This window comes from Cetorhinus maximus, chromosome 17, assembly GCF_964194155.1.
Source record: "Cetorhinus maximus chromosome 17, sCetMax3.hap1.1, whole genome shotgun sequence".
NCBI lineage: Eukaryota > Metazoa > Chordata > Chondrichthyes > Lamniformes > Cetorhinidae > Cetorhinus > Cetorhinus maximus.
This window is the reverse complement of record NC_135895.1, coordinates 70635410-70661052: the sequence shown is the minus strand read 5'-3', so window position 1 is coordinate 70661052 and position 25643 is coordinate 70635410. Positions and strand designations below refer to the sequence as shown.

At 39.6% G+C, this 25643-nt stretch overlaps 1 protein-coding gene across 2 annotated transcripts in view; it reads right to left on the bottom strand.

Annotated features, from left to right (window-relative positions):
- Positions 1-25643, bottom strand: part of LOC144692502 (sterol O-acyltransferase 1-like) — a 69186-nt gene that overhangs the window by 26221 nt on the left and 17322 nt on the right. The window contains exons 3-4 of one of the 2 annotated variants that reach the window (XM_078561455.1): positions 13844-13902; positions 913-1061 (exon numbers count right to left, since the gene is read on the bottom strand). In XM_078561455.1, coding sequence (XP_078417581.1) covers positions 913-1061; positions 13844-13902 — 208 coding nt within the window. Of the gene's footprint in view, positions 1-912; positions 1062-13843; positions 13922-25643 lie in introns of both variants that reach the window. The other variant, XM_078561456.1, reaches the window with a different exon arrangement.

Sequence of the window (25643 nt, the reverse complement as noted above, 5' to 3'; positions counted from 1 at the left end):
TTCTGAAGGGCAACTAGGGATGGGCAATAAATGCTGGCCTAGCCAGTGAAGCCCACATCCCACAAATGAATAAAAATGTAACCATCTCTCTATAGATCCTGAAGAAAGCATCTCTTCTGGTAACTGCTTTACATAAAATTGCACCTACCAGACACAATAAGGTCCAAAGACACCTTCCTCCCCTCTAGATTCCTCCAATCAATGCTAGAACGTACAACACTGGCACAAATACAAATGGTTTCAGACTTGAATTATGTGGATTAGGCAGTTTGGAGAACCTGAGGTTGTTGTCCTTAGGGCAGAGAAGGATGAGAGGAGATTTCATAGAGATCACAGAAGAGGCCCTTCGGCCCGAATCTGCACGGACATGTGAGAAACACCTGACCTACCTACCTAATCCCATTTACCAGCACTTGGCCCATAGCCTTGAATGTTATGACATAGTGCTCATCCAGGTACTTTTTAAAGGATGTGAGGCAACCCGCCTCCAAAATCATGTTCAAAATCATGAGGAATGTAGACAGTAGATAGAGGAAAACTGCTCCCATTGGCAGGCTAAAGAACCAGAGGACACAGATTTAAGATGATTTGCAAAAGAACCAAAGGCAACATGAGGGAAAACTATTTCGCAGAGTAATTAAGATCAGGAATGCACTACCCAAAAGGGTGGTGGAGACAGATTCAATCATGGCTTTCAAAGGGAATTAGATAAATATACAAAGGGAAATAATATGCAGTGTATTGGGCAAAGGGGAGGGGAGTAGAACTAGCTCAATTCCTCATGCAGTAAGCTGGCAAGGACTCAATGCATCAAATGGCAGCCTTCTGTGTTATTCTATGACTCCACAGCCTGCTTAACCTTTCATATGAATTCTACATGCAACAGAGCATATATGTTGCTTAATTCCTTACTTGTGAGTCACAGCTGTCTGTTCTTTGCTCACCGATGCACTTGAGAAAGGAGAAATAGAGGAGTCCAGGGTGGTTGATTCATCAATCAGATTATCCACAAAATGGTTAAATTGAAAATCAAACTGCTTCAACAAGTCTGTCTTCATTTGCTATATTAAAAAGATAAAAATGGAATAAATGCCAAGAAATACAAATTGAATTTGTACAGTGTCTTTAATGTAATAAAATATCCCAACGCGCTTCTTATAAAAGAATATTTGAACAGTCACATAAGACAATATTAAGACAGAGGGGCAAAAGTTTTGTCAGAGTTAAATTTCAAGGAATGTCTTAAATGAGATAGAGCTATAGGCAGAGAGGTTTAAGGAAGGAATTCCAAGGCATGGGGCTCAGGCAGCAGTGAAATAATTAAAATCAGGGATGTCCACAAGGTCAAAACTATGTAAGTGCAGTTATCTCAAAGTTATGGAGCTGGAGGAGATTAGCTATAGGGAAGGACAAGGCTACAGATAGATATGAAAACAAGAATGAGAATTTTAAAAGTGAGGCTGTTGTTTAACCAGGAGCCAATGTAGGTCAGTGAGCACTGGGGTGATGGGTGAACAGGACTTGGTGCGAGGAAGGACATGGACAGAGTTTAGGATGACCTCAAGTTTACAGAGAGTAGAACATGGGAGGCCAGGCAGAAGTATAGTTAAGTCAAGGCAACCAAAGTAACAAATACTCTCAAACAGCACACAAAATTCCGTATAATGAGCATTCTCTGCAGATCAATTGAACTATCAAGTGATCAAAATGTATTGTCCAGAAATCTCTCCCATGTATCTGTTGAAATATACATACATATTACAGTCAGGACTCACCAAACAACCAATAAATAGTTACATCTACATAGCAATTTAGCAGCTGCAGCAAACACAGTTCAGATTGCATATGGTGACAATTATTTCCATCCTAGAATGGAAATTATTGGATAATTCCAACAATCACACCTGGAGACCACACTGTTGCGATAAACAGCAAATTTATGTACATAATTTGTATGCATCAATTTCCCACTAACTATGTTTTGTTGAAAAAAATCATCCTTCTTTTATTGGGAGATGTCCTTGTAGTTTCAATCATGAGTACTGCTGCAGTTCATCTGATAGACCCACTGCTGTAGTGGCTGTACTTAAATAGACTCTGCTGAGTAAATAGAATGTTTACTACGAGTCCTGCCACAAGTCCCACCCACCTCCAACACATGGACAAGCTTGAGCGACCACTTACAGTCAACTTTCAGATTGGCATAAGGCTCGACCCTGCACCAGTCATTGCCTGCAGGTAGAGGGGATAGTAAAAGCTACAATTGGAGCAAGTTTTCTCTTGAGAATTCTTTTTTCACACTTGGTTCAGTGGCAGCACTCTCGCCTCCAAGTCAGAATGATATGGGCTCAAGTTTTATTTTCAGAGACTTGAGTGCTAAGTTTAGGCTAATGCTTCAGTGCAATGCCAAGGATGTTCCACACTGTCAGAGGTGCTCTCTCTCAGATATGACACTGAACTATCCTCTCAGGTGGAATATGAGAGATCCCAAGGCACTGGCTGTTTTTTAACTATTACTTCTAATAAATCTGACTCATAACTTGTAAATCAAGCTCAGCTCAAGGAAGGCACCTGGAGGAAATGAGAAAGGTGTGGATGAAATTTCAAAATGGGAATGAATCATGTTTGAGCATTTTAAATTGGATGGTTTGAGGAAATGGAAACCATTTGATGTTTCATGATGACATGCAAGACTTGATACAGTATGAGATACGAGTAGCAGAGCTTTGAACAAGCTGAAGTTTTGCAGATGAAGATGATTGGCTTGGGAGGATTAGAGTTATTCTGAAAGCGATAAAGGTATTGATGAAGGTTTTAGCAAAGGTGGACTGAGATACAGTCCAAGGCTTTGTGATAGAGATGATATGGGATCAGAAATTCAGGACAACTTCACTGGGTAGTCTCATTCAGCATGAGATAGTAGTTGGGGGAGGAGATGGATGGAATCATTGCTGAGGGTCAAACATGGCGGCTTTGGTCTTCCCAACATTTAGAACATAAAAACTAGGAACAGAAGTAGACAATGTATGGCCGCGTCTGCACCAGCATTCAATACCACCATGGCTGATCTTCCACCTCAACTCCATTTTTTTGCCTGCTCCCCATATTCCTCAATTCCCTCAGGGATCAAAAATCTATCAATCTCAGTCTTAAGCATGCTCAACATTGAAGCACTCACAACCCTCTCGGGTAAAGAATTATAACAATTCACAACCTTCTGCATGAAGAAATTTCTCCTCAGCTTGGTCCTGAATAATTGACTCCTTATCTTGAAGCTGTGCTCCTATAGATTCCCCAGCTTGGGGAAACAACCCTGTCAAACAGTTTCAGAATCTTCTGCATTTCAATGAGATCACCTCTCATTCATCTAAACTCCTGAGAATATCGGTCCCGTTTACTCAGCATCCAACCATAGGCCAAATCTTCATCCCACAAGCCAGTCTAGTGAAACTTTACTGTACTGCCTCCATAGCACGTACATGCTTCCTTAATATGGAGACCAAAACTGCACACAGTATTCAAGGTATAGTCTCACCAAAGCCCTGTACAATTGTAGAACGACAACCTTGTTCTTGTATTCCCATTCCCTTACAATAAAGGCCAACATGCTATTTGTCTTCCTAATTGCTTGTTGTGCCTCCATGTTAACTTTCAGTTCCTTGTACAAGAACACCCAAGTCTCTCTAAACATCAGCATTTAAAATAACAGAAAATGCTGAAAATGCTTAGCAGGTCATGCAGCATCTGTAGACCGAGAAACTGAGTAAATGCCTTGGGTTGATCAGATGAAGCGCCCACTATTGATCCTTGCGGCACTCCACTTGCTATAGCCTGCAACTTGAAAATGCCCCGTTTATCCCTATTCTTTGCTTCATGTCTGTTGACCAACCTGCTGAGCTAATATTCAGGGTTCAAGTTGAGGGAGACTTAGAAATCCAAAGAGAAAGGTCGCGGTATCAGAACAGTATAGTGATGCAAGTGAAGACAAAGTGGGACAGGAAGGGACAGAGAGTTTAACAAAAAATGTACATCAACGAATAAAAGGTCACTGCAGTGAATAGAAGAAAGAAAATGAAATTTAAGGTTCTTTATCTGAATACACAAAGCATCTGCAATAAGATGGATGATTTAGTTTCAAAAATTGAGGTAAATTTAGATTTAATCGCCATTACAGAAACATGATGAACAAGGTTGGGAAATAAATATTCCAGGGTAAACTATTTTGAAAAGACTGACAGAATGGCAAAGGAGCTCGGGCAGCCCTTATAGTCAAGGATGACATAAGGGCATTAGTGAGAAAGGATCTAGCCTCTTAAGATCATGAAGTAGACCCAGTATGGAGGAAATTAGGAATAGCAAGAGTCAGAAAACACTGGTGGGTGTACTTTATGGGTCCCGAACAGTAGTTATACCATCAGACAGAGCAGTAAACAAGAAATTAATGGAGGTTGTAACAAAAGAAATGTAATAATTGAGAGAGATTTTAACCTTCAAATAGACTGGGTCAATCAAATCGGCAAGAATGGTCCAGAAGATGAGCTCGTAAAACGGTTTTGAGTTTCTTGTAGCAGTACATTGTAGAACCAACTACAGCTAAAGCTCTTTTAGATCTAGTATTGTATAATGAAGCAGGGCTAATTAGTAATGTCATAGTAAAAGATATATTGGGAAATAGTGACTATAATACCATTCAATTCCATGTTAAGCTTGAAAGTCACATATTCCAATTGCAAACAAAAGTCTTAAACAAAGCTAATTACATTGGTATGAAGGAAGAACTGGCTAAGGTTAATTGGGTAAATAGACTAAAAAGTATGGAAGTAAATGAACAGTGGGAGACATTTAAAGGAACAATTCAAAATGTTCAACAAAAATGCATCCCATTGAAGAACAATAACTCAGCAAGAAGGGCCTATCCATGACTCACTCAGGGAGTTAGATTAAAAGAAACAACTTACAATGTTGCAAAAAAACGTTAGCAAGTTTGAAGATTGCGATTGTTTTAGAAACAAAGCAAAGGGCCACCAAAAAGTTGATTAAAAAAGGGAAAAAATAGATTAAGAGTAAACTAGCCAGAATATACAAACAGGTTGTAAGAGTTTAATTAAGTATATCAAAAGGAAGAGAGTAGCTAATGTAAACATTCGTCCCTTCGAAGCAGAGCCAGGACAAATTATCAGGGGGAATGGGGGAATGATAGAGGCATTGAACAAATAATTTGTATATGTCTTCACAGTAGAAGACAAGTTCCATACCAGAAATAGACGATAACCTAGGGGCTAAAAGGAGTGAGGAAATTAAGAAAATTAATATCAGTAGAGATAAAGTATTAGAGAAACTTAAGGGTCTAAAATCCAACAAAATCCCAGGACCTGGTGGCCAACACCCTAGGATTCTACAAGAGATAGCTGCAGAGATAGTGTATGTGCTAGCTATGATTTTCCAAAATTCCTTAGATTCAGGAATGGTCCCACTAGATTGGCAGTTGGCAAATATTATACCGCTTTTCAAGAAAGGAGGGAAAGAAAAAGAAAACAGTGATCTACAGGCTAACATCAGGTTGTTGGAAAAATGCTGGAAACTATTAAGGAAGTCTTAATGCACTTAGGAAAGCATAGTATGATTAGAACAAGTCAATATGGTTTTACTAAAGGAAAATCCTGTTTTACAAATTTATTAGAGTTTTTTAAGGGGGTAATTAGTAGGGTAGCTAAAGAGGAACCAGAAGATGTGGTGTACCTGGATTTCAAAATAGCATAAGGTGCCACACAAAATGTTAATAGGCAAAATAAGGGCTCATGAAGTTGGGGGTAATACAATATCATGGATAGAGGACTGGTTAACAGATAGAAACAGAGCTGGCATAAACAGGGCTTTTGCAATGTGGCAGGCAGTGAATAGTGGAGTGCCACAAGGATCAGTACTGGGGCCTCAGCTATATATAATCTACGTTAATGACTTAGATGAAGAGATAGAGTACAATGTATCCAAGTTGATACCAAGCCAAGTGGAAAGATAAGCTGCGGGGAGGTTACAAAGAGGCTGCAAAGAGTAATAGACAGTTAGGTGAGTGGGTAATAAGATGGCAGATCGAGTAAGAGGAAAGTGTGAATTTATGCACTTCGGTCGTAAGAATAAAAAAGCAGAACACTTTAAGGGTAAGAAACTTCTAAGTGCTGATGTTCAAAGAGACTTGGTTGTGCTGGTACAAGGAACACAAAGTTAGCATGTAGGTACAGCAAGCAATTAGGAGGGCAAATAACATGTACAAAAATAAACAAGTCTTGCTACAATTGTACAGGGCTTTGGTGAGACCATATCTGGTGTGCTGTGTGCATTTTGGTCTCCACATTTAAGAAAAGATACACTTGCATTGGACATGGTACAACGAAGGTTCATTAAATCAGTCTCTGGAATGAGGGGGTTGTCCTATGATGAGGCGCTGCGTAAATTGGGCTTATATTCTCTGCAGTTTAGAAAAATGAGGTAATTTCATTGAAACCTACAAAATTCTGAAGGGGCTTGATAGAGTAAACAGAGATTGTTTCCAGTGGTCAGGGAATCTAAAACATGGAAGCACAGTCTTGGGATAAGGGGCCGATCATTTAGGAGAGATAAGCAATTTCTTCACTCAAGGGGTTGTGAATCTTTGGAATTCTCTACCCCAGAGAGTTGTGGATGCTCCACTGTTGAATACATTTAAGGCTAGGATAAACAGATCTTTGGTTTCTTAGGGAATTAAGGGAGTGGGAAGGAAAATGGCATTTAAGCCCAAGATCAGCCCTGATCATATTGAATGGCAGAGCAGGCTCAATGGACTGTGATATCTACTCCAACTCTACATTACTCCCAACTCTGAGCCCTTATCTTGCACATTAACCTAATGTGTGACACCTTATTGAATACCTTGCAGAAATCCAAGTATACTACATCTATAGGCTCCCCTTTATCTACCCCACTCATCAGAATTCAAGTAGTTCAGAAAAGGTTAACAGGCTGATCATTGAATGAAAGGGTTGTCTTATGAGGAAATGTTCAGCAGGTTGGGCCTAATCCCATCGGCGTTTAGAAGAATGAGAGGTGATCTGATTGAAAAAAGGTTTTGAGGAGCACTTGATGCTGAGGGGGTGTTTCCCCTCCTGAGAAAATCTAGAACCAGGAGCAGAGTTTCAAAATAAGAGGTCTCCCATTTAAAACTGCGATGAGGAGAATTTTTTTCTGAGGGTCAATAGCCTTTAGAACTCTCTTCCCTAATGAGTAGTACAGGCTGGGCGATTCAATATACTCAAGGCTGAGCTAGACAGATTTTTGATCAACAAGGGAGTCAAGGGTTTATGGGAGACTTGCAGAAAAGTGGAGACCATCTCGTTTAGAATCCTAGGACGTAGGTCATCAGGTCTTAGGGATTTATCAGCTTTGAGTACCTGAAGTTTCTCCAACATTTTACTCTGATATTATTTAGCTTGCATCCCTCACTCTTCCTTATGTCTGGTATGCAATTAGTGCCTTCTACAGTGAAGACGACAAAATATTTGTTCAATGCCTCTGCCATTTCCACATTCCACATAATAATTTGACTTGCTTGGAGTACATAGCAACTTACTGAAGACTGCATGTTGAACCAGCACTGTGGAGATGAATGGGTCAAGTTAGTTGGAGGAGAGGTAGAACCTTCATTAGGTGGTGTGAAAATTGCCCTATATATTGGCATGGCATTGCTAAGGGGCAGCATGCATAGGATAAGAAGGGGGTCCAAGGATAAATTTTTGGTGGACAGAACAGGGTACCAATTCCAGCAAACTATTACAATAGAAAAGGTTCTAATTGATTCCCGGCAATATTTGCACAATTTCACAATTCCATAACTTTGGTGAACAGGAGCACTTAGATGAATACTGTTCTAAGTACACCCGAGGAAAGATTACAATAAGCAGGTTTCTTTCACGAACCAAGTGAAAACTTGACCCACAAGTTGAGGAAAATAATGATTTGGTGAGGATTAAATATGCTCCATCAAACACGATAAAATGGTAATGTGCACTGAATTGTTACAAACTTATCAAATACTGCGCATGCTGAATAGTGTTCATTGTAACTCAGTCTGCAAAATAACTGTTACAAATCTAATATTGTATGCTACAAACTTACTGTCCATGGTTAACTTCTGTAACCAGAAAAACTGGAACTGTACCCTTTCTCAGCTGGGTAATTGGCAAGGATCCAGTAGAGAGACATATAGAACGGAAATCATTTCAACACCACCATGTGACCAGGTCAAGCCCACAAAGTTGTCACAAGCCACACACATTGAATCACAAGTCTGAGACAAGAATTACTTTTCTTATTCAAAGGTGCAGAAATCTTATATCAGGCGGACGGCCTCAATATCTTATAGTTGCAGGCCTGAGGGAAATAACAAACCTAACAACTGTAGCAGGAATGAAGCTATCTTCTATGCCACACAATTGAGTTGGAGTTGAAGTGGTGTTGGAATGGGATGCCAGATGAAGTTGTGAAAGTGAAATTGTTAGTTTAACATAGGATAAGGTCTCCTTCCAGATGTACAAAGAATAGCCTTTTTCATCGATAACTGTCATGAGATTTTTATTTTTGACTGGAGCCTTTGTTCCTCTCCCCCACTCCAATTAATACATTTTACTTTCAGATTGAGATTCCCATCTACTACTTTATGTGCAAGAGGAAATGGAGACAGCAATTGGAAGTAAGAGAGAACTATGTAAAGTTCAATTATACAAACAGCAGTGGCCATAAACGCGTGCTTCCTGTTGAACCACAGCATTAGGCTTCTTTAAAACAAAAACCATTACAAAGTATTAACAAATTTTCTGCAGCCCAAATCTGATGCCTTTTGTTTGGAAATCATAAAACTTTTATTAAAAGCATGAAAATGAGATAGGAAGCATTCAACAAGGTCAAATTATTCTTACGGGCTTGAGTTGACAGAAGTCCCCATAACAGAATGACAGTGCTTAAGATCCATAAAAACAGCAAGATGCACAAAAGATCCTCTGGCACAACTTTAATCGTACAACCTTACAGCACAAGGGGAAACTATCTGGCATGTCATGCCTGTGCCAGCTCTTTGAAAGAGCTGTTCAGTTTAGACCCCACCCAACTTTATCCCCCATAAACATGCAAATTAGCGCTCTGCAAGGTAATTGTAAAGGTTTAGCATGACTTCCTTGTTTTTGTATTCAGTGCCCCCATTTACAAAATCAAGTATGATATACACTTACCCGAACAACTTCAAAACTTTCCCTACCATTGTTGAAAGATTTGTGAATGCCAAGTTCCTTGCTTTTGCACCTCTCACCTCAAAATAGTATCATTTAGGTTACACAGCCTCTCCGTATCATTTCTCCCAAGTGCATCACTTCACACTTTTATTGCACATTTATTCACATTTATTGCATTGCCAAGTTTTCCATTGTCCACAAGCTTCAATATTGCACACTCTACATTAAAGTCCAGTTCATTTATATGCACAACAGAAAAAGTAATGGTCCCAATACACAGATCCCCGATAGACCCGAATGCATACTTGCTTCTAGTCATAAAAACATCCCTTCACCACTCTGTCTGCCTACTATCCCTCAGCCAATATTGTACCCATGTTACCACCATCCTCTTAATACCATGTGCTTCAATTTTCAAAACAAGTCCATTACAAGATACCTTAACAAGTACATTTTGAAAGAACATATACATTTTGTTACAAAGTACAATAATTTTCATAGTATTATTCTGGATTATTGTTAACTAAGTTTAGGGGTGTGAGTGTAGATGGTTCTGAGAGATTTAATTACATTTTGAGTCAGACTGCAAGCTTGAAATTTTCAAAAGAAGTTCAGTGAAGTGTACTTGAAATGCTAATGAGTAAACATGGATGCTGTCTTAGCATATAAAGTGCAAAGGAAATTTGCATTTTTAGATAAGTGAAGGAGTTGTTTGGATTTCAAAGGAATGTTAGGATGTTTACAACTAGCCAGATAAGCAAGGCCAAGCAGTGTGCTTATTTCTCCCAAAGGTTACTGACAATATTGTCAACTTGAAAGTTTTTATATTATGGGCAAAGTGCATTTCCAAAAACATATGGAACAATGGAGTTTACAGATTAGAGAGAGAAACATATGTAAAGGGAGATGAAAGGCAATGTTATGGGGTCATGTAAGATTGTGAAACAGCTTTTGGGAAGTCTCCAGCCCTTTGTGAATAAGTCTGCTGTGTCCAGTAACTAAAGTTGGAAACGAGCTTTTGGAATTCCACTGTCAAATGGGTACTGTGGTAACTTGTTGGCTTGCTTTTTAAATTTAAAACCTATTTTGGACTGTTGCCTTAAAGGGGGTGTGTAATTTAGAGTGAGGTTAATTAGGAATTTTAGGATTTGTTATAATATTAAGTAATTGTAGTCTTATGTATGTGCTTGAAATCTTTGCTGTTGTTAATAAATATTTTAATTTTTTTTTAAATCTCTAAAGGTCTTAGTGGACCCATTACTTCTGAATTCAGTGCGCACATCTTCTCGTAATAAATACAGATTGCAAAGCCGTTGTGTAAGCGGGGCCAAGTTTCCCCTGTGGATTTTGTCCGCCTGGCGCACATCATCTATCTCGTCATAACAATTTACTGCACTATCTTGATCAATACTCTGTTATTTCAAAGAACAGAATCAGGTTCGTCAAACACAAATTACCTTCAACAAATCCATGCTGGCTGCCCCTTATTAACCCATGCTTCTTCAAGTGAGAATTAATTTTTTCCTTGACAATCATCTCCAGTAGTTTTCCCAACACTGATGTTAGACTGACTGGCTGTGGTTATCCCTCTCCTTTTTTTTTTGTACAGGGCTGTAACTTTTGTAACCATCCAGTCCTCTGGAATCATCTCCATATCCGAACAGGATTGAAATATTACACTCAGAACTTTCATCTCCACCCTAGCTTCCCTCAGCAACCCAGGATTCATTCCAAGATTAAAAACAAGCCACAGTTTTATGTTGAATGCACAGGCATTTCAGAGAGCCTCATTTACTCAATTAAGCTGTCTCTTCAACAGTTAGATAAAAGTTTAATGCAACCAGAGTGCAATGCACATTAATGGAAGCATGGATGGTAACAAAATCTGAGAAGTAAGCTTGTGGAGTTCATTTCCATTTTGCTTCAAGTTGAACACATTTTGGAGTTCATGACAACTAAGTTACTTTCGAGAACAGTACTTGGTATGTTTTTCAGGTCTCTTAGCTGACAATGTGCATTCACCTCTACTCAACATAGCTGAAGAAAATGATAATCATAGTTCAGCACCTTTACAGAGAAAATGAGAAACAGGAAGGTGGGGGAGAAAGAGGCAGGATCAAGGGTCCAATTAGTTTGGCATTAGTCTGCAGTAGTGCTGGCATCTAAACTATGTCTTTGGCACTGATCAGTGACATCACAGAAATCCACAACCTACACCATCTTATTCTACATTTCTCTGCAACAGTTGCCGAGTTCTATTGTACTTCTGAGACATTTTGTCAGCACTTCTTATGCAGTCCTTGAACAGTCAGGGAATATTGTGTACACCCTTCAGCACTGAAATTTTCTAACACATCTGTTTCTTGAGCCTCAAGTCATTTTAAGGTCAATTTCCAGCAGAAGAGACCTTATTCTGAAAGAGGTGCAAGTGCCTTTTCATCCTTTACCCAGCTTGAAAAATTGCTCTTCTTCTTTTCTCCGTAAAACTATCATATGTCATCACTGATTTCAATCAGCCATGGTCATACTGTAAAGTTAACAAGAAAGGCAGAGAAAGCCTGGCAGTGTTAACATTCCAGCTACAAACATCTAACCAATGAAGTAACCATTTTTGCAATGTAAACATTTAAGCTACAATTTTTACAGAAAAGTATTCATGAGCAATGTCCTTATTCAACGGTGAAAATATGGAAATAACTACCACATGGAGTGGTTGAGGTGAATAGCACAGATGTATTTAGAAAAGTACATGAAGAAAGGATACATCATGAGGGTGAAACAAACTAAATAGAGCGTGAAGACACTCGGAGAATAAACAAATATCAACAAAGACCCATTGGGCCGACTGGCCCATTTCTTTGATACAAATTTCACGCAAGATATTTAGTGATGGATTGAGCAAGTCAACATTAGTCACTCTAGACTCTATAAAACCAAGCTCAACATTAAATAGCAAGTAACATTTGCACTACACAAGTGGGCAATGGCCATCACCAACAGGAGAATCTAAACATCTTCCCTTGACACTTAATAGCATTACCATTGCTGAATTCCCCCACTATCAACATCCTGGGGGTCACCATAGTCCAGAAACTGATCTGGACCAGCCATATAAATGCTGTAGCTTTAAGAGGCGAGAGGCTGGGAGATTTGTGGCAAATAACTCACATCCTGGCTTTTGAAAGCCTGTCCATCATCTACAAAACACAAGTCAATACTCTCCACTTGCCTGGACGAGTGCAGCTCCAAGCTGAAGCTCAACACCATCCAGGACAAAGCAGCCGCTTGATTGGTACCCCATATGCAAACATTCACTGCCTCCACCCCTGACACAGGCGGCAGGAGTGTACCATCTACAAGATGCACTGCCATGATTCCTTCGACAGCACCTTCCAAACTAGCAATGTCTACTACCTAGAAGGACAAGGGCAGCAGACGCATTGGAATACCACTTTGTGTTAGTTCCTCCACCAGCCACACACCATCCTGGCTTGCAACTACATCACCGTTCCTTCGTGGCTGGCGGGCCAAGATTCTGAACTGCAGGAAATTCAGCACTGGGGGCATATTTACACCAGATGGACTGCAGCAGTTCAAGGTGGCAGCTCACCACCATCTTCTCAAGGGCAATTAGGGATGGGCATTAAATGTCAGCCTTGCCAGCGACACTCAGGTCCCATGAAAGAATAAAAAAAGTCAATCCATTTAATGGAAAAAAAAATCACAACTTTGCTGGATGCTGCCACGACAAAGGATGGATGAACATGAGCTTCTGAAGCAGAGATCAGTGAAGCAAACACTGGGCTCAGCACTTATATTTGTACAAAGAGCCAGTGGATCACAGTAAATGTGTCATGTAGTTTAAATTTCGATGCATAAATTAACATTTCATCTACAGAAGCACCATAAATGTGGTACCAGGGTCCAAACAGACTCCAGAGAGAAGCGATGCAAAAATCCCTGAATGTAGTACTCTCACAGCACTTAATTAATGCCACAGAGGTAAAATGCAAAGGTTTGTGTCAAATTGGGTTTACAAAGTCTCAGGGTGACCCCTGAATCTAGAGGCACTTTTTAAACACTGCTTGAGGATAATTTAAAACATAGAGATAATACAGATACTGCCACCCACAGCCCCCAACATGATTGCTGGTAGCAGAGCTTTAATGCCTGGCTGGAAGTCGGAGCTGCGGTACAGTATACGACCAGTGCACAATCTCAGCATTATAATCACTTCTGGGTTTTATTTCGCACCAGACTGTTTTTACAGCTTCTCATAATTATTAACAATACAACAACAAAAACTGATCTAAATACTTCGTGTACATGACTGCATTTGTTTAAAAATGGTTTGCTTCAAGAACTGAAACAACTTCCAACACATACAATGCTGCACTTTGAGCAACAGGAAAGGAACAAGTCCCTTTGTCTAACAACATTGAATTACCTAACCCTAGAAACAGCACATCTGAACACAACTGGTTTAGCAAAGACATCGATATTTGCATTAAATTTTGCTGGTTAATTTAAAAACAGAAAGACAATCATGTTGGAAATCATTTTAATCAAGGTATTGGAAAGCTTACCTCAGCCTTTTGCTTGAGCTGCATCTTTTTACTGATCACACGCTCGGCATCTATTTTCCCTGAAAGGAAACAAAAGATCTATTTAAACTCAAGCAGAATGAGTTTCACCAGAAAAGATTAAAGCGTGAAGTGGGGACAGAGTAGGAATATGCTGTTCACAAAGTAGCTAAAATAAATCAAGTTCAAAACAAATAGTTATTCCAATTAAAAATTGGAAAACATTCTCTGCATTTGTGTCCTTATCCCACTGAATCGGATGTTGCCTGCTCCATTTCCAACTTTTTCGCATGTCCATTTCTAAATAAATGCCTTTAAAGCATAATGCTTTCTCCCATAATAACCTAAGAAATAGGAGCAGAAGACCATACGGAACGTCAAGCCTGCTTCGCCACTCAATATCACACTCCCTATTGTATCATATTAACATCAATTCTGCCATTGAGCCAATTCTTTTTCACTCATGCATTTAATGCCCATCTGTGAGACCCATGACGCTACCTCCTACCCACATTTGATTTTCCCCAGGATGTTAATATAACAGAACTCTTTCATTCTCTCTTAACTCTAGTGGCACCTTGTATTGTGCAACTTTGGACTTTTCATTGCTGTATCAAAAAATCACTGCTGTAAAATTTTTGTTTTTCACCTTACTGCAATTCTTCAATATTCTACCCCTCACCTCACTCTGATTGAAACTAGGAGTTAATGAACCTCCAAATGTTTTCTGTTACCAATGTAATCTGGTTGAGATTAACAAGGTTGCACAGCAAAAAAACTGGAATCAAGTACAAATTGGAAATCTGTGTATTGAATTTACTGAACATTAAAAAGTGAAACAAAAAAATTCAGACATGCCATGCAGCTTCCATTTACCAAAGGCAAGCTCATCTGCGCAGATAAATTCATCTCATATTTCTTATGCACAACCATAAATGCGCCATGAAACAAACATTTTTTCATAATATTTTTCTGGTCTATTGTGAAGTTGATTTATGGGGGGGGAAAAAGTATAGTTGCGTCTGTGTGATTGAATTACATTTAGTGGTCAAGCAGGCTGCAAGCTTTAAATCATCAAAGGAAGCTAAGTGCTTGACATGCTAACGAGTAAACATGGATGCTGGCTTAGCATATAAAGTGCAACGGGAATTTGCATTTTTAGATAAATGAAGGGATATTTGTATTTCAAAGGGATCTTAGTCTGTTTACAACTAGCCAGGTAAGCAAGGCTAAGGAATGTGTTTATTTTTCCCCAAAGATTACTGACAATATATATTGGCAACATGCAAGTTTTTATATTATGAAGAAGATACTGTTTCAAAGACATATGGGACAATAGAATTTACATATTAAAGAGAGAGAAACATATATAAAAGGAGAATGAAAGGCCATTGTAAGATCTAACAGGAGTGAGTGAAATAGCATTAATGAAGCTCCAGCATTAGTGCATAAGTCTATCATCTAATGAAACTGAAGCTGGAGAAAAGCCATTTGGAATTCCACTGTCCAGGGTATTGTGTCAACTTCTTGATTTTGTTTTAAATCTAAAATCTATTTTGGACCATTGCCTTAAAAAGGGAGCGGAACTGGGGGTCAGGTTAATTAGAAATTTTAGGAGTTATTACAGTAGTAGTAATTGTTGTTTTAGGTTGGTGCTTGACATCTTTTATTTTGTTAAAAAATATTTTAATTAATTTTTTAGAAATCTCTAAAGGTCTTGGTGAACTTATTACTTCTGAATTCAGTGCACATATCTTCTCATAATAAATACAAATTGCAAAACCATTGTGATAGCACAACCAAGTTTCTCTCGTGGATTTGGTCTGCCTCACACACATCATCTGCCACGTCATAACAATGAGAAACAGAGAAGAGCACACAACTACAACTGCCACAGGTTTCCTGCTCACATTTACTGTCTGCTCTGACACTTCCTGATGTCTTTTGTTACCAAGTATCCATATTCTCAGTCTATTTCCCTTCGTAAATGGGTAAACAACTGAAAAGGCAGGCATTCCTTCCTGATCTGGGAGATCATGGCCAAAGTGATTTCTGACAAATGTCTACCTAGGGAAGATGTGTTTGGTGGTGGGAACACATCTTCTCTTCACCCCCCCCCTTACCCGGCGGCATTCCGCAGGGATTGTTCCCTCCGGGACACCCTGGTCCACTCCTCCATCGCCCCCTACACCTCAACCCCCTCCCACGGCACCTTCCCAGGCAACCGCAGAAGGTGCAACACCTGCCCCATTACTTCCCCTCTCCTCATCGTCCAAGGGCCCAAACACTCCTTTCAAGTGAAGCAGCATTTCACTTGCACTTCCCTCAATTTAGTCTACTGCATTTGCTGCTCCCAATGCAGTCTCCTCTACATTGAAGAGACCAAACACAGACTGGGTGACTGCTTTGCAGAACACCTTCGGTTTGTCCGCAAGCATGACCCAGACCTCCCTGTCGCTTGCCATTTCAACACACCACCCTGCTCTCATACCTATATGTCCGTCCTTGGCCTGCTGCAATGCTCCAGTGAAGCTCAACGCAAACTGGAGGAACAGCACCTCATCTTCCGACTAGGCACTTTACAGCCTGCTGGGTTTAAGATTGAGTTCAACAACTTCAGATCATGAACTCTCTCCTCCATCCCCAACCCCTTTCTGATCCCCCTTTTTCCAATAATTTATTATTATTTTTTTAAATATATTTTTCTTTTCCCACCTATTTCCATTATTTTTAAATGTATTTCCATCCATGTTTTATCTCTACCTTTTAGCCTATTCCTTCCCTTCCCCCCACCCCACCCCCACTAGGGCTGTCACTTGCTCGTCCTTTCTACCCTTAATGTCATCATTAGCACATTCCTTAGCTAATATCACTACCGTCAACACCCCTTTGACCTTATGTCTATGACATCTTTGGCAATCTCTTCATTGCCTCCACCTATCACTGGCCCTCTATCCAGCTCTACCTGTCCCACCCCCCTCAACCAGCTTATATTTCACCTCATTTCTATATTTCTTAGTTCTGATGAAGTCATATGGACTCTGAACGTTAACTGTATTCCTCTCTGCAGATACTGTTAGGCCTGCTGAGTTTTTCCAGTTATTTTTGTTTCAGATTCTGAAGGGGCTTGATAGGGTTGACGCTGAGACTGTTTTCACTAGTTGGGGAATCAAAAACATGGGGCCAGAGTCACAGAATAAGAGGCCGATGATTTAGGACTAAGATGAGGAGAAATTGCTTCACTCGAAGGGTTGTGAATCTTTGGAATTCTCTATCCCAGAGGGTTATGGATGATCTGTTGTTGAATACATTTAAGGCTGGGATAGACAGATTTTTGGTGTCTCAGAGAATTAAGGGATATGGGGAGCGGGCAGGAAGTGGAGTTGAAGCCCAAGGTCTGGCATGATCGTATTGAATGATGGAAGAGGCTCCACGGGACATATGGTCTGCTCCTTTTCCCACTTCTTGTGTTCTTGTCCCACTCCACAGACTAAAATACAAGATACTGCACTAGAGTGTAAGTCTGCAAGGGTGTGCTGCATTGTCAAAGGTGTAGTCTTTTTGATGAGACATTAAACCAAGGCTCTGTCTGCCCCTTTGAGTGCATGCAGAAGATCCCATGGCACTATTCCAAGAATAGGGCAGTTCTTCCCTATGTCTTAACCAACTAACATCACTAGAATACAGACTATTTGGTCATTGTCTCATTGTGTGTTGGACCTTGTTTTGCAAAAACTGAGTGCTGTGTTTCCTACATTACAATAGTTACAACGCTTCAAATGTACTTCACTGACTGTAACTCATGAAAGGTGCGGTATAAATTCAAGTTCTTTTCATTCCAGGCTTTTGTAAATGCTGATCAAACAAGCATGCACATTTATCAAGCTAATATCTGATAGTGTGACATCTAAAAATCTACTTTTAATTATTTTCTGTCTTCCCTCCTCCTTGCTTTCCTGTCCTGCCCAAAAAAGCCCTCAGCTGAGTGGCCGGATTTCATAGTCAGCAGCGAAGTGCCAACACTCACAGCTGACCTCAAAGATCTAGCATCTCTGTGGTGGAAGTATAGTCTTTCCTAAAACAAAAATAAAAATACCTGGAAAAACTCAGGTCTGGCAGCATCTGCGGAGAGGAACACAGTTAACGTTTCGAGTCCGTATGACTCTTCAACAGAACTAAGTAAAAATAGAAAAGAGGTGGAATGTAAGCTGGTTTGGCAGGGGTGGGGGGGGTGGGGGGACTGGTAGAGCTGGATAGAGGGCCAGTGGTAGGTGGAGATAGCCAGAAGATGTCATAGACAAAAGGACAAAGAGGTGTTGAAGGTGATGATATTATCTAAGGAATGTGCTAATTAAGGGTAGAAAGCAGGACAAGCAAGGTACAGATAGCCCTAGTGGGGGTGGGGTGGGCTGAAGGGAAGGGATCAAAGTAGGCTAAAAGGTAGAGATAAAACAATGGATGGAAATACATTTAAAAATAATGGAAATAGGTGGGAAAAGAAAAATCTATATAAATTATTGGGAAAAAAAGGAGGGGGGATCAGAAAGGGGGTGGGGATGGAGGAGAGAGTTCATGATCTAAAATTGTTGAACTCAATATTCAGTCCAGAAGGCTGTAAAGTGCCTAGTCGGAAGATGAGGTGCTCTTCCTCCAGTTTGCGTTGAGCTTCACTGGAACATTGCAGCAGGCCAAGGACGGACATGTGGGCATGAGAGCAGGGTGGAATGTTGAAATGGCAAGCGACGGAGGTCTGGGTCATGCTTGCGGACAGACCGAAGGTGTTCTGCAAAGCAGTCACCCAGTCTGCGTTTGGTCTCTCCAATGTAGAGGAAACCGCATTGGGAGCAACTAATGCAGTAGACTAAATTGAGGGAAGTGCAAGTGAAATGCTGCTTCACTTGAAAGGAGTGTTTGGGCCCTTGGACGGTGAGGAGAGGGGAAGTTAAGGGGCAGGTGTTGCACCTTCTGCGGTTACATGGGAAGGTGCCGTGGGAGGGTGTTGAGATATAGGGGGTGATGGAGGAGTGGACCAGGGTGTCACGGAATGCCACCAGAGGGGGTGAAGGGAAGATGTGTTTGGTGGTGGCATCATGCTGGGGTTATCATGAACTCTCTCCTCCATCCCCACCCCCTTTCCGATTCCCCCTTTTTTTCCCAATAATTTATATAGATTTTTCTTTTCCCACCTATTTCCATTATTTTTAAATGTATTTCCATCCATTGTTTTATCTCTACCTTTTAGCCTATTTTGATCCCCACCCCCACTAGGGCTATCTGTACCTTGCTTGTCCTGCTTTCTACCCTTAATTAGCACATTCCTTAGATAATATCACCACCTTCAACACCTCTTTGTCCCTTTGTCTATGACATCTTTTGGCTATCTCCACCTATCACTGGCCCTCTATCCAGCTCTACCTGTCCCACCCTCCCCCTTAAACCAACTTATATTTAACCTCGTTTCTATTTTTACTTAGTTCTGTTGAAGAGTCATACAGACTCGAAACGTTAACTGTGTTCCTCTCCGCAGATACTGCCAGACCTGCTGAGGTTTTCCAGGTATTTTTATTTTTGTTTTGGATTTCCAGCATCCGCAGTTTTTTGCTTTTATCTTAGTCTTTCCCAACATCAATTTGAACCTGGTGCCAAGATAAGGGGATCTCCAGGTTTTAAGCAATAGTGATGTCATCAAGCAAGATAAGCAGTCAGCTAATCACACTGAAGCACACAAACAAGGAAGTAAAATAGGCAAATTAAAATTCAACAAAAAGTGACGGAAAAAGTGAGCAAAATAAATAATTTTTGAAACATGCACATGAGATTAGAATAAGTGCTGAAATATCAAATCTTGAAAATTATAACCCATGGAAATTATTATGGAAAAATCTGACATTCCACAAATATAAATTTAGCTATTCAGGGCCAAAGAAATTTTTCAGGAGTAATTATTAGTACATTTAGTACATCAGTAAAAACCCAGTTACACCTCTTTCAAAAAAGGTTAAAAACTTTTTCAAAGGTTTTTTACAGCAAAGCTAAGAGCTTAAAAATGCTAGTTCTTATCAATCTGGTGATTTTCACTTGACTGCACTTTGGGGAACTTCAAGAAAATACCCTATGAGGAAGCGTTAAACCACTGACAGCAATTTCTGGATTTCCACATTTAACTAGATGTGCAGAACTCCAAGTTGTTGTAGATTACAGGAGAGTAATCACTGAATTTCACTGTCATGAAAATTGCAAAATCTGGTATACTGTTTTGCTTCTAGATATTTATTAGACTGAACAGAAAATCAGATCTGGAACTTACATGCATGCAATTACACTCTGCTATTTTTGATCATAGGCTCTCTGCCATTTTGTTTACATACATGACACTTAACACACAACAGGGTCAAAAATCCTTCTGTATTGAGATACTATCATCCCTTTCATATCCTAAAGAAACTTGGATGCAAAGATGAACATAGGAGGCAGCTGGTTACATTGAAGCACCCAACATTCAACTGAGATCTGCCTCAGTGCTTCCACTGAAGGCTTAAAATAACTTCCCATCCAGATTCTGAACTTTAGTAATGCCAGACAGTGTCATCAGTCAGCTCGAGCCAATCTCAATGTCAAATCATTAAATTAAAGCATCTTGAAACCCCAAGATGAATACTCAGGTTTTAATAATTTTAATCAATTAAAAAACATCTCAAATATTTCTGATATTAAGACCAACGTTGAACTTTTCCATCCTGTGTTTCAATGAAGGATATCAGACCACTTTTTTTAAAAATGAGGTTAAATTTTAATCTTTTTGCATTGGCAACAGCAACTTTTTAAACACAATCATGTAATAGGAATGAGAGAGGGTGGGGGAAACAAATAGGAAGGATGATGTTGGAGGGATTACAGAGACCCACAGGGAGCAAATTAAGACAAGTGACCGCCATTGCAATCTATAATGCAAACTGAGACTAGTTGTGCTTGATAACTTCTCAAAACCAGCTTCCCACAGGTCAACACTGAAGAGAATAAATATTCCTCTTAACTTTTATATAGAAAAACCGTGGTATAACGTTAAGGCCAACATGCAACAACAAATTTAGAACTTGAGATAGAAACAGTGTCCAAACTAGTGCTCGTTTTTCTTACCCACTGGTTGGTCCTTTAACTTTAGTGAGCCTTTTGGCACAAAGGACCATTGTCATATTAGTAGGTTAATCTTGAATCAGAACACAGCTTGACATATGCAAATTAAAGAGAATATTCATTTAAAGGTTGTGACTCACTTAAGTTTCAGGAATTTTGACTGCCTCCAATGAATGACTTTGGTGCATTGTGTTAAACATGCACCAGTGAGCTAAATATCACTCTCAAGGTTCCTCTCCCATTCGCAAACAAAGCTAAGTTCATTTTATGAGGACAAAGAAAAATTATGAATTTTGTCCACAAGCATAAAGCAAGATTAATGAAACAACAGCTGCTGACAATGATGCAAGTATGACATTACCAAACCCAGAAAACTTCCAATGGAGGTCATTATGTCAGCAACCGGCTTAATTTGTCTGTAAATCTTCCATGTCTGTATTGGTGGTATTGTAGTTGTCACTGAAACCCATAGCTAGCATTTTCTATAGCATGCATATGAAAAAGGACATCACTTTCAATTTAATGCCATCAGTTTATCGAGTTAACAACAAAAAAATGCAAAAGTAATTTCTGTAAAAACTATTCATGGCTTGCACTTTCAGAGCCTGTGCAATGACATTAAATGTTTAGTAAAATACATTTTAAATGGATTACATCATCTCAAATGAACTTTATGTCAGGGTGCGGAAAGGAAGACAATCTGCAGCAAGGTACACGTGGAGAGAACGAGTTTATCTTAGTCAAGTTAATTACAGGTTCTTAATTCATAAGTTACAGGCTAGTCCATAAAGTCTGTACTAAAAACCGACAGAAGGAATTCTCTGGTGCAAAAGCCGCCCAATAATTACAACAAAAAAGTTGAGAGAAATTCAAAACTCCTTTGAGACATCAGCCTTGAGGGCAAGAGTGTGGGGGCTAATAAGTGGGATTAAGTCTGGAATGCTGCAATTTTAAAAATCAAATTTGCTATTAGCATTCTAAAAGAAAAATTTTTAAGTATGCCATGCCCAAATTCCAATCAATTTCATACATGCATACCATAAAGCCCAAATTGAATATTCTACCATATTTTAAGTTTATGAATCACAGGCAATTTTCAGGCATAGTATTTACAGCACAAAAAACAATCTATTCAAACCAACACATCCATGTTATTTAAGGTCCACACACAGCCTCCTCTCACCTTTCACACCTCATCAACATACCCTTCCATTCCTTTCTGCTTATTTACCTTCCCTTTCAAGGCATCTGTGCTATTTGCCTCCCTTACATTTGGTAGTGAGCTCCCCTCCACCCTGGATTGAGTAACATTCAGGGAAACTAACTGTGGAGGTACAGAAATTAACAAATCTGTCATGATACTCGAATAATTATTAAAAGCAACTGCATTCTTCCTCAATTGGTCTCAGTGACTCTTTCAATCTTGTTATCTCAACTAATGTGGGTGGTGAATATTTCAAGTAGGACTGGTCATTTTATGGAAGATCCCACCTGCAATGTTAATCTTTCAGATGTGAACGTGATTTAAATTGGTATTTCTCTAGCACGTTCTATTTTAATTTCAAATTCCAACCCATTCAAACTCTATTAACAGCATTTGAAATTAGCTCAATGGTTCACATACTGATAAATTATCAAAACATTCTCTCCAATACTGTCAAATTAAATTGATTCTCTACTCAAAGCTGATCCTCCAAAATCCTGCATATTTGTATTTGCTGCACCAAGAGAACGTAACTCTTTTGTTACAAAAGAAATAAAATAAATTAACAAAATCAGGGAAAAGAATGTAGTGTAAAATAGGGCATGATGCTCTCTTCAAGATGCAACTGCTGCACTTCACGTTTCAACATTTCTTTTGCAAAGCTATACTTTTTTTTTTATTCATTCACAGGTTGTGGGCTTCGTTGGCTGTGCCAGCATACAAACCAGAAGGTCCCACATTTGATTTCTGTCCAGTATGGTGTGAGCTGATTTCAACTGTAGTAGAAGTATAAGAACTTTAACTAGCACTGAGTGCATACTGTGGGGTTTTGATTGGGGGAGGGGGACCAGAAGGGGGAGGAGCAAACATTTATAAATGCTGGATAAAATAAAAAAGGTCAGTCAGCATCTGTGTGGAGAACAGAGAGAGAGAGAGAGCGCAACTTTATTTCACATTGCTCAGTATTATACACTGCTCATCCTGCTCCATAAATCTATGGGGTCACTAGATGGGCTATGGTAATAACGCCCAGTTGCTTGAAAGCCTGCCAATGCCATGCTCATTCATAAATAGTAAGTCCTGTGGGAGAGATACCAGGATGGAGAGAAAATTAGCCTTTGCTTCAAACTCACTTTTTCTTCTATTAGCGACAGATGAAAAAAGTACAAAACTAAATTAAAACTGAAGTTTGACCAAACAACAAAATTAAATTTTGCAAATTAGGTTTTCAAAATTTTCATGTACAACTCCCAGACAAAAAGCAAAAGATGATCCATTTTAAACTAGGCAGCCATTTGAAATCTTGCTCGTGATCAATGAATGCAAAATCATTTGAGAATACTTGTGTAGTTACCAGATAATTATTTTTGTTATTTGTCAATTAATGCCTCTTTGTTGGTTGTGGCAGGGAAGGAGAAACAGAGGAATTTAATTAACAGTGACCAATGCAGCCCAACTGTTCAAATGTAGAGGCTATCAGGTTCTTTCAGCCTGACACACAACCATTTGTCATGCCTAGATTTGACAAGTGCCTCTGGGAATTGAAAATCTTCACAATATAGCAACGATTCACCTGCATTGTAAGCCAATTCAACCTGGTCATATCTGTTGGAGTTGTTAAGATATGAACCTCACACCAAAGAAAGGGCGAGAAAACTCTACAATTGTTGTGTCGCATCTTAATACCAGTCTTCAGTTTTCTACTCTTCTACTGACCACATACAGAACAATTACTGCAGTTATGTTCGGAACACAAAATATACAGGTAGGAGTGCCATAGCATTAACATGATGCAACTGCATGGGCATGGGCTGCGTATTCTCAAGCGAACATAAATGACACTGAAAACTTTAAAACTTGTGTGGAGTCGAAAGACTAATATTATGCATAATCAAAGGCTAGTTTTTATCCTTCACAAGAAACATGTAAGGCTGTTAAGATGCAGATCCATGGTCCTATCCAGTCCAAGACAACCCCAAATTGTACCTGATTTGCAATGAAAAGCAGGAGGAAAGTAGTAAGCCAATTTGGGACTGCTGCTGGCTGAGTGAAATGCTCACATCAGTGAAGTTGCCTAATCTCATCACACCCCATTCTTGGGAACTTTTATCCCTATTGATGATAGTGGAGCACAAATTGTTGAGCGCAAAGGTAGAGATGCAAGTTCTTGTGAAACTAAACATCGGTCCCACCCAACTGAAACAGTTAGTCTTCTCAACTGAAACAACTACCCTGGCAGTCTCATTCAATTGTAACAAACATGTAATCGCCAATGAAAAAAACTGCTAAAAAATTACACATACAGCTGTTGTTTTACTAATGCCATATTATAGAATTGCCACACCCAATCCAACTTAACAATGCTTTTTTAAAAATCTGTACAGACCCAGTGACTGAAAATAGCAAACAAGCCCTTAGATATCTAAAAAGAACAGCCTTCTCATTGTTCAGCATAAAGCACGTTTTAGGTTTTCTAGTCTCCTGCTCTCCTGGTGCCCATAATCCACAGTGATCACAAGGTAGCCAACTAGATATCTTATGCCACAATTATCTCTCTACTGTAAAGAAACAAACACTCATTTCTGCTGGACTGTGGATTAAAATTACAATGACTGCAGGTTGAAGGACATGTCTACTGGAACAGTGTGAGGGATATTTACAATGTTGCTGTCCTGGAACAGTGTGCCCCCTGAAAGACAGGATGGGGCCAAGGAGGAGTCTGGTCTAATGGGGAATTGCCTGACAACAATGTTTTAATTGGCTCCTGACCAGGTGACTAGGGTTTGTGAGAGAGCTGTGCAGCAAAATAGCTCCTAGCCTGAAAAGGAAAAGATGTAAAACCTCTTGGTCCTGTGTGTGTAAGACTCCAGTTGTTCTACAATAATAGATAGCTTGCATTTCTCCTCATATCTTTATAACCTGCTCTCTCTCTGAAAACCCCTACCAAGAAGTAAAGAGGAAAGTCACAGTTAGAGATGTTGAAAGGCAAGTGCTCAACTAGTCAACTACAGACTGAAAATGCTGGAAGACCACCTCATGTCAGCAACAAGAACTGAAAGGAATTTGGGAGACATCGATCAAAATCAACCCATCGAATCCTGTACTCCGGAATTGGTGCTATTCAACTGTTTTATCCCACCCTTAAAATCCATGTCTTTGTGTATCTTGTGTCTTCTATGCGTGTGTATAGGGATTTAGGAAGGGGTAAAATTTAGGTTATAGAGTTGGAAATTAGCAGTTCATATTTCTTTTCTTCGCCACTGGTTAAAGACAATTTGTTCAACAGTTATTTACTTAAGTTTACAAACCTGGTGCGCATTTTCTGTTAACCTAAATTAAACAATTAGGTGGGTTGATCAAACTTTTTTTCACAGCTTGGGGAGCAGGAGGGTTTGAGATTGCAGCGCATTATCCCCAGTGAATCGTGACACTACTGACATCTTGACAACACATCAATAGTCTGCA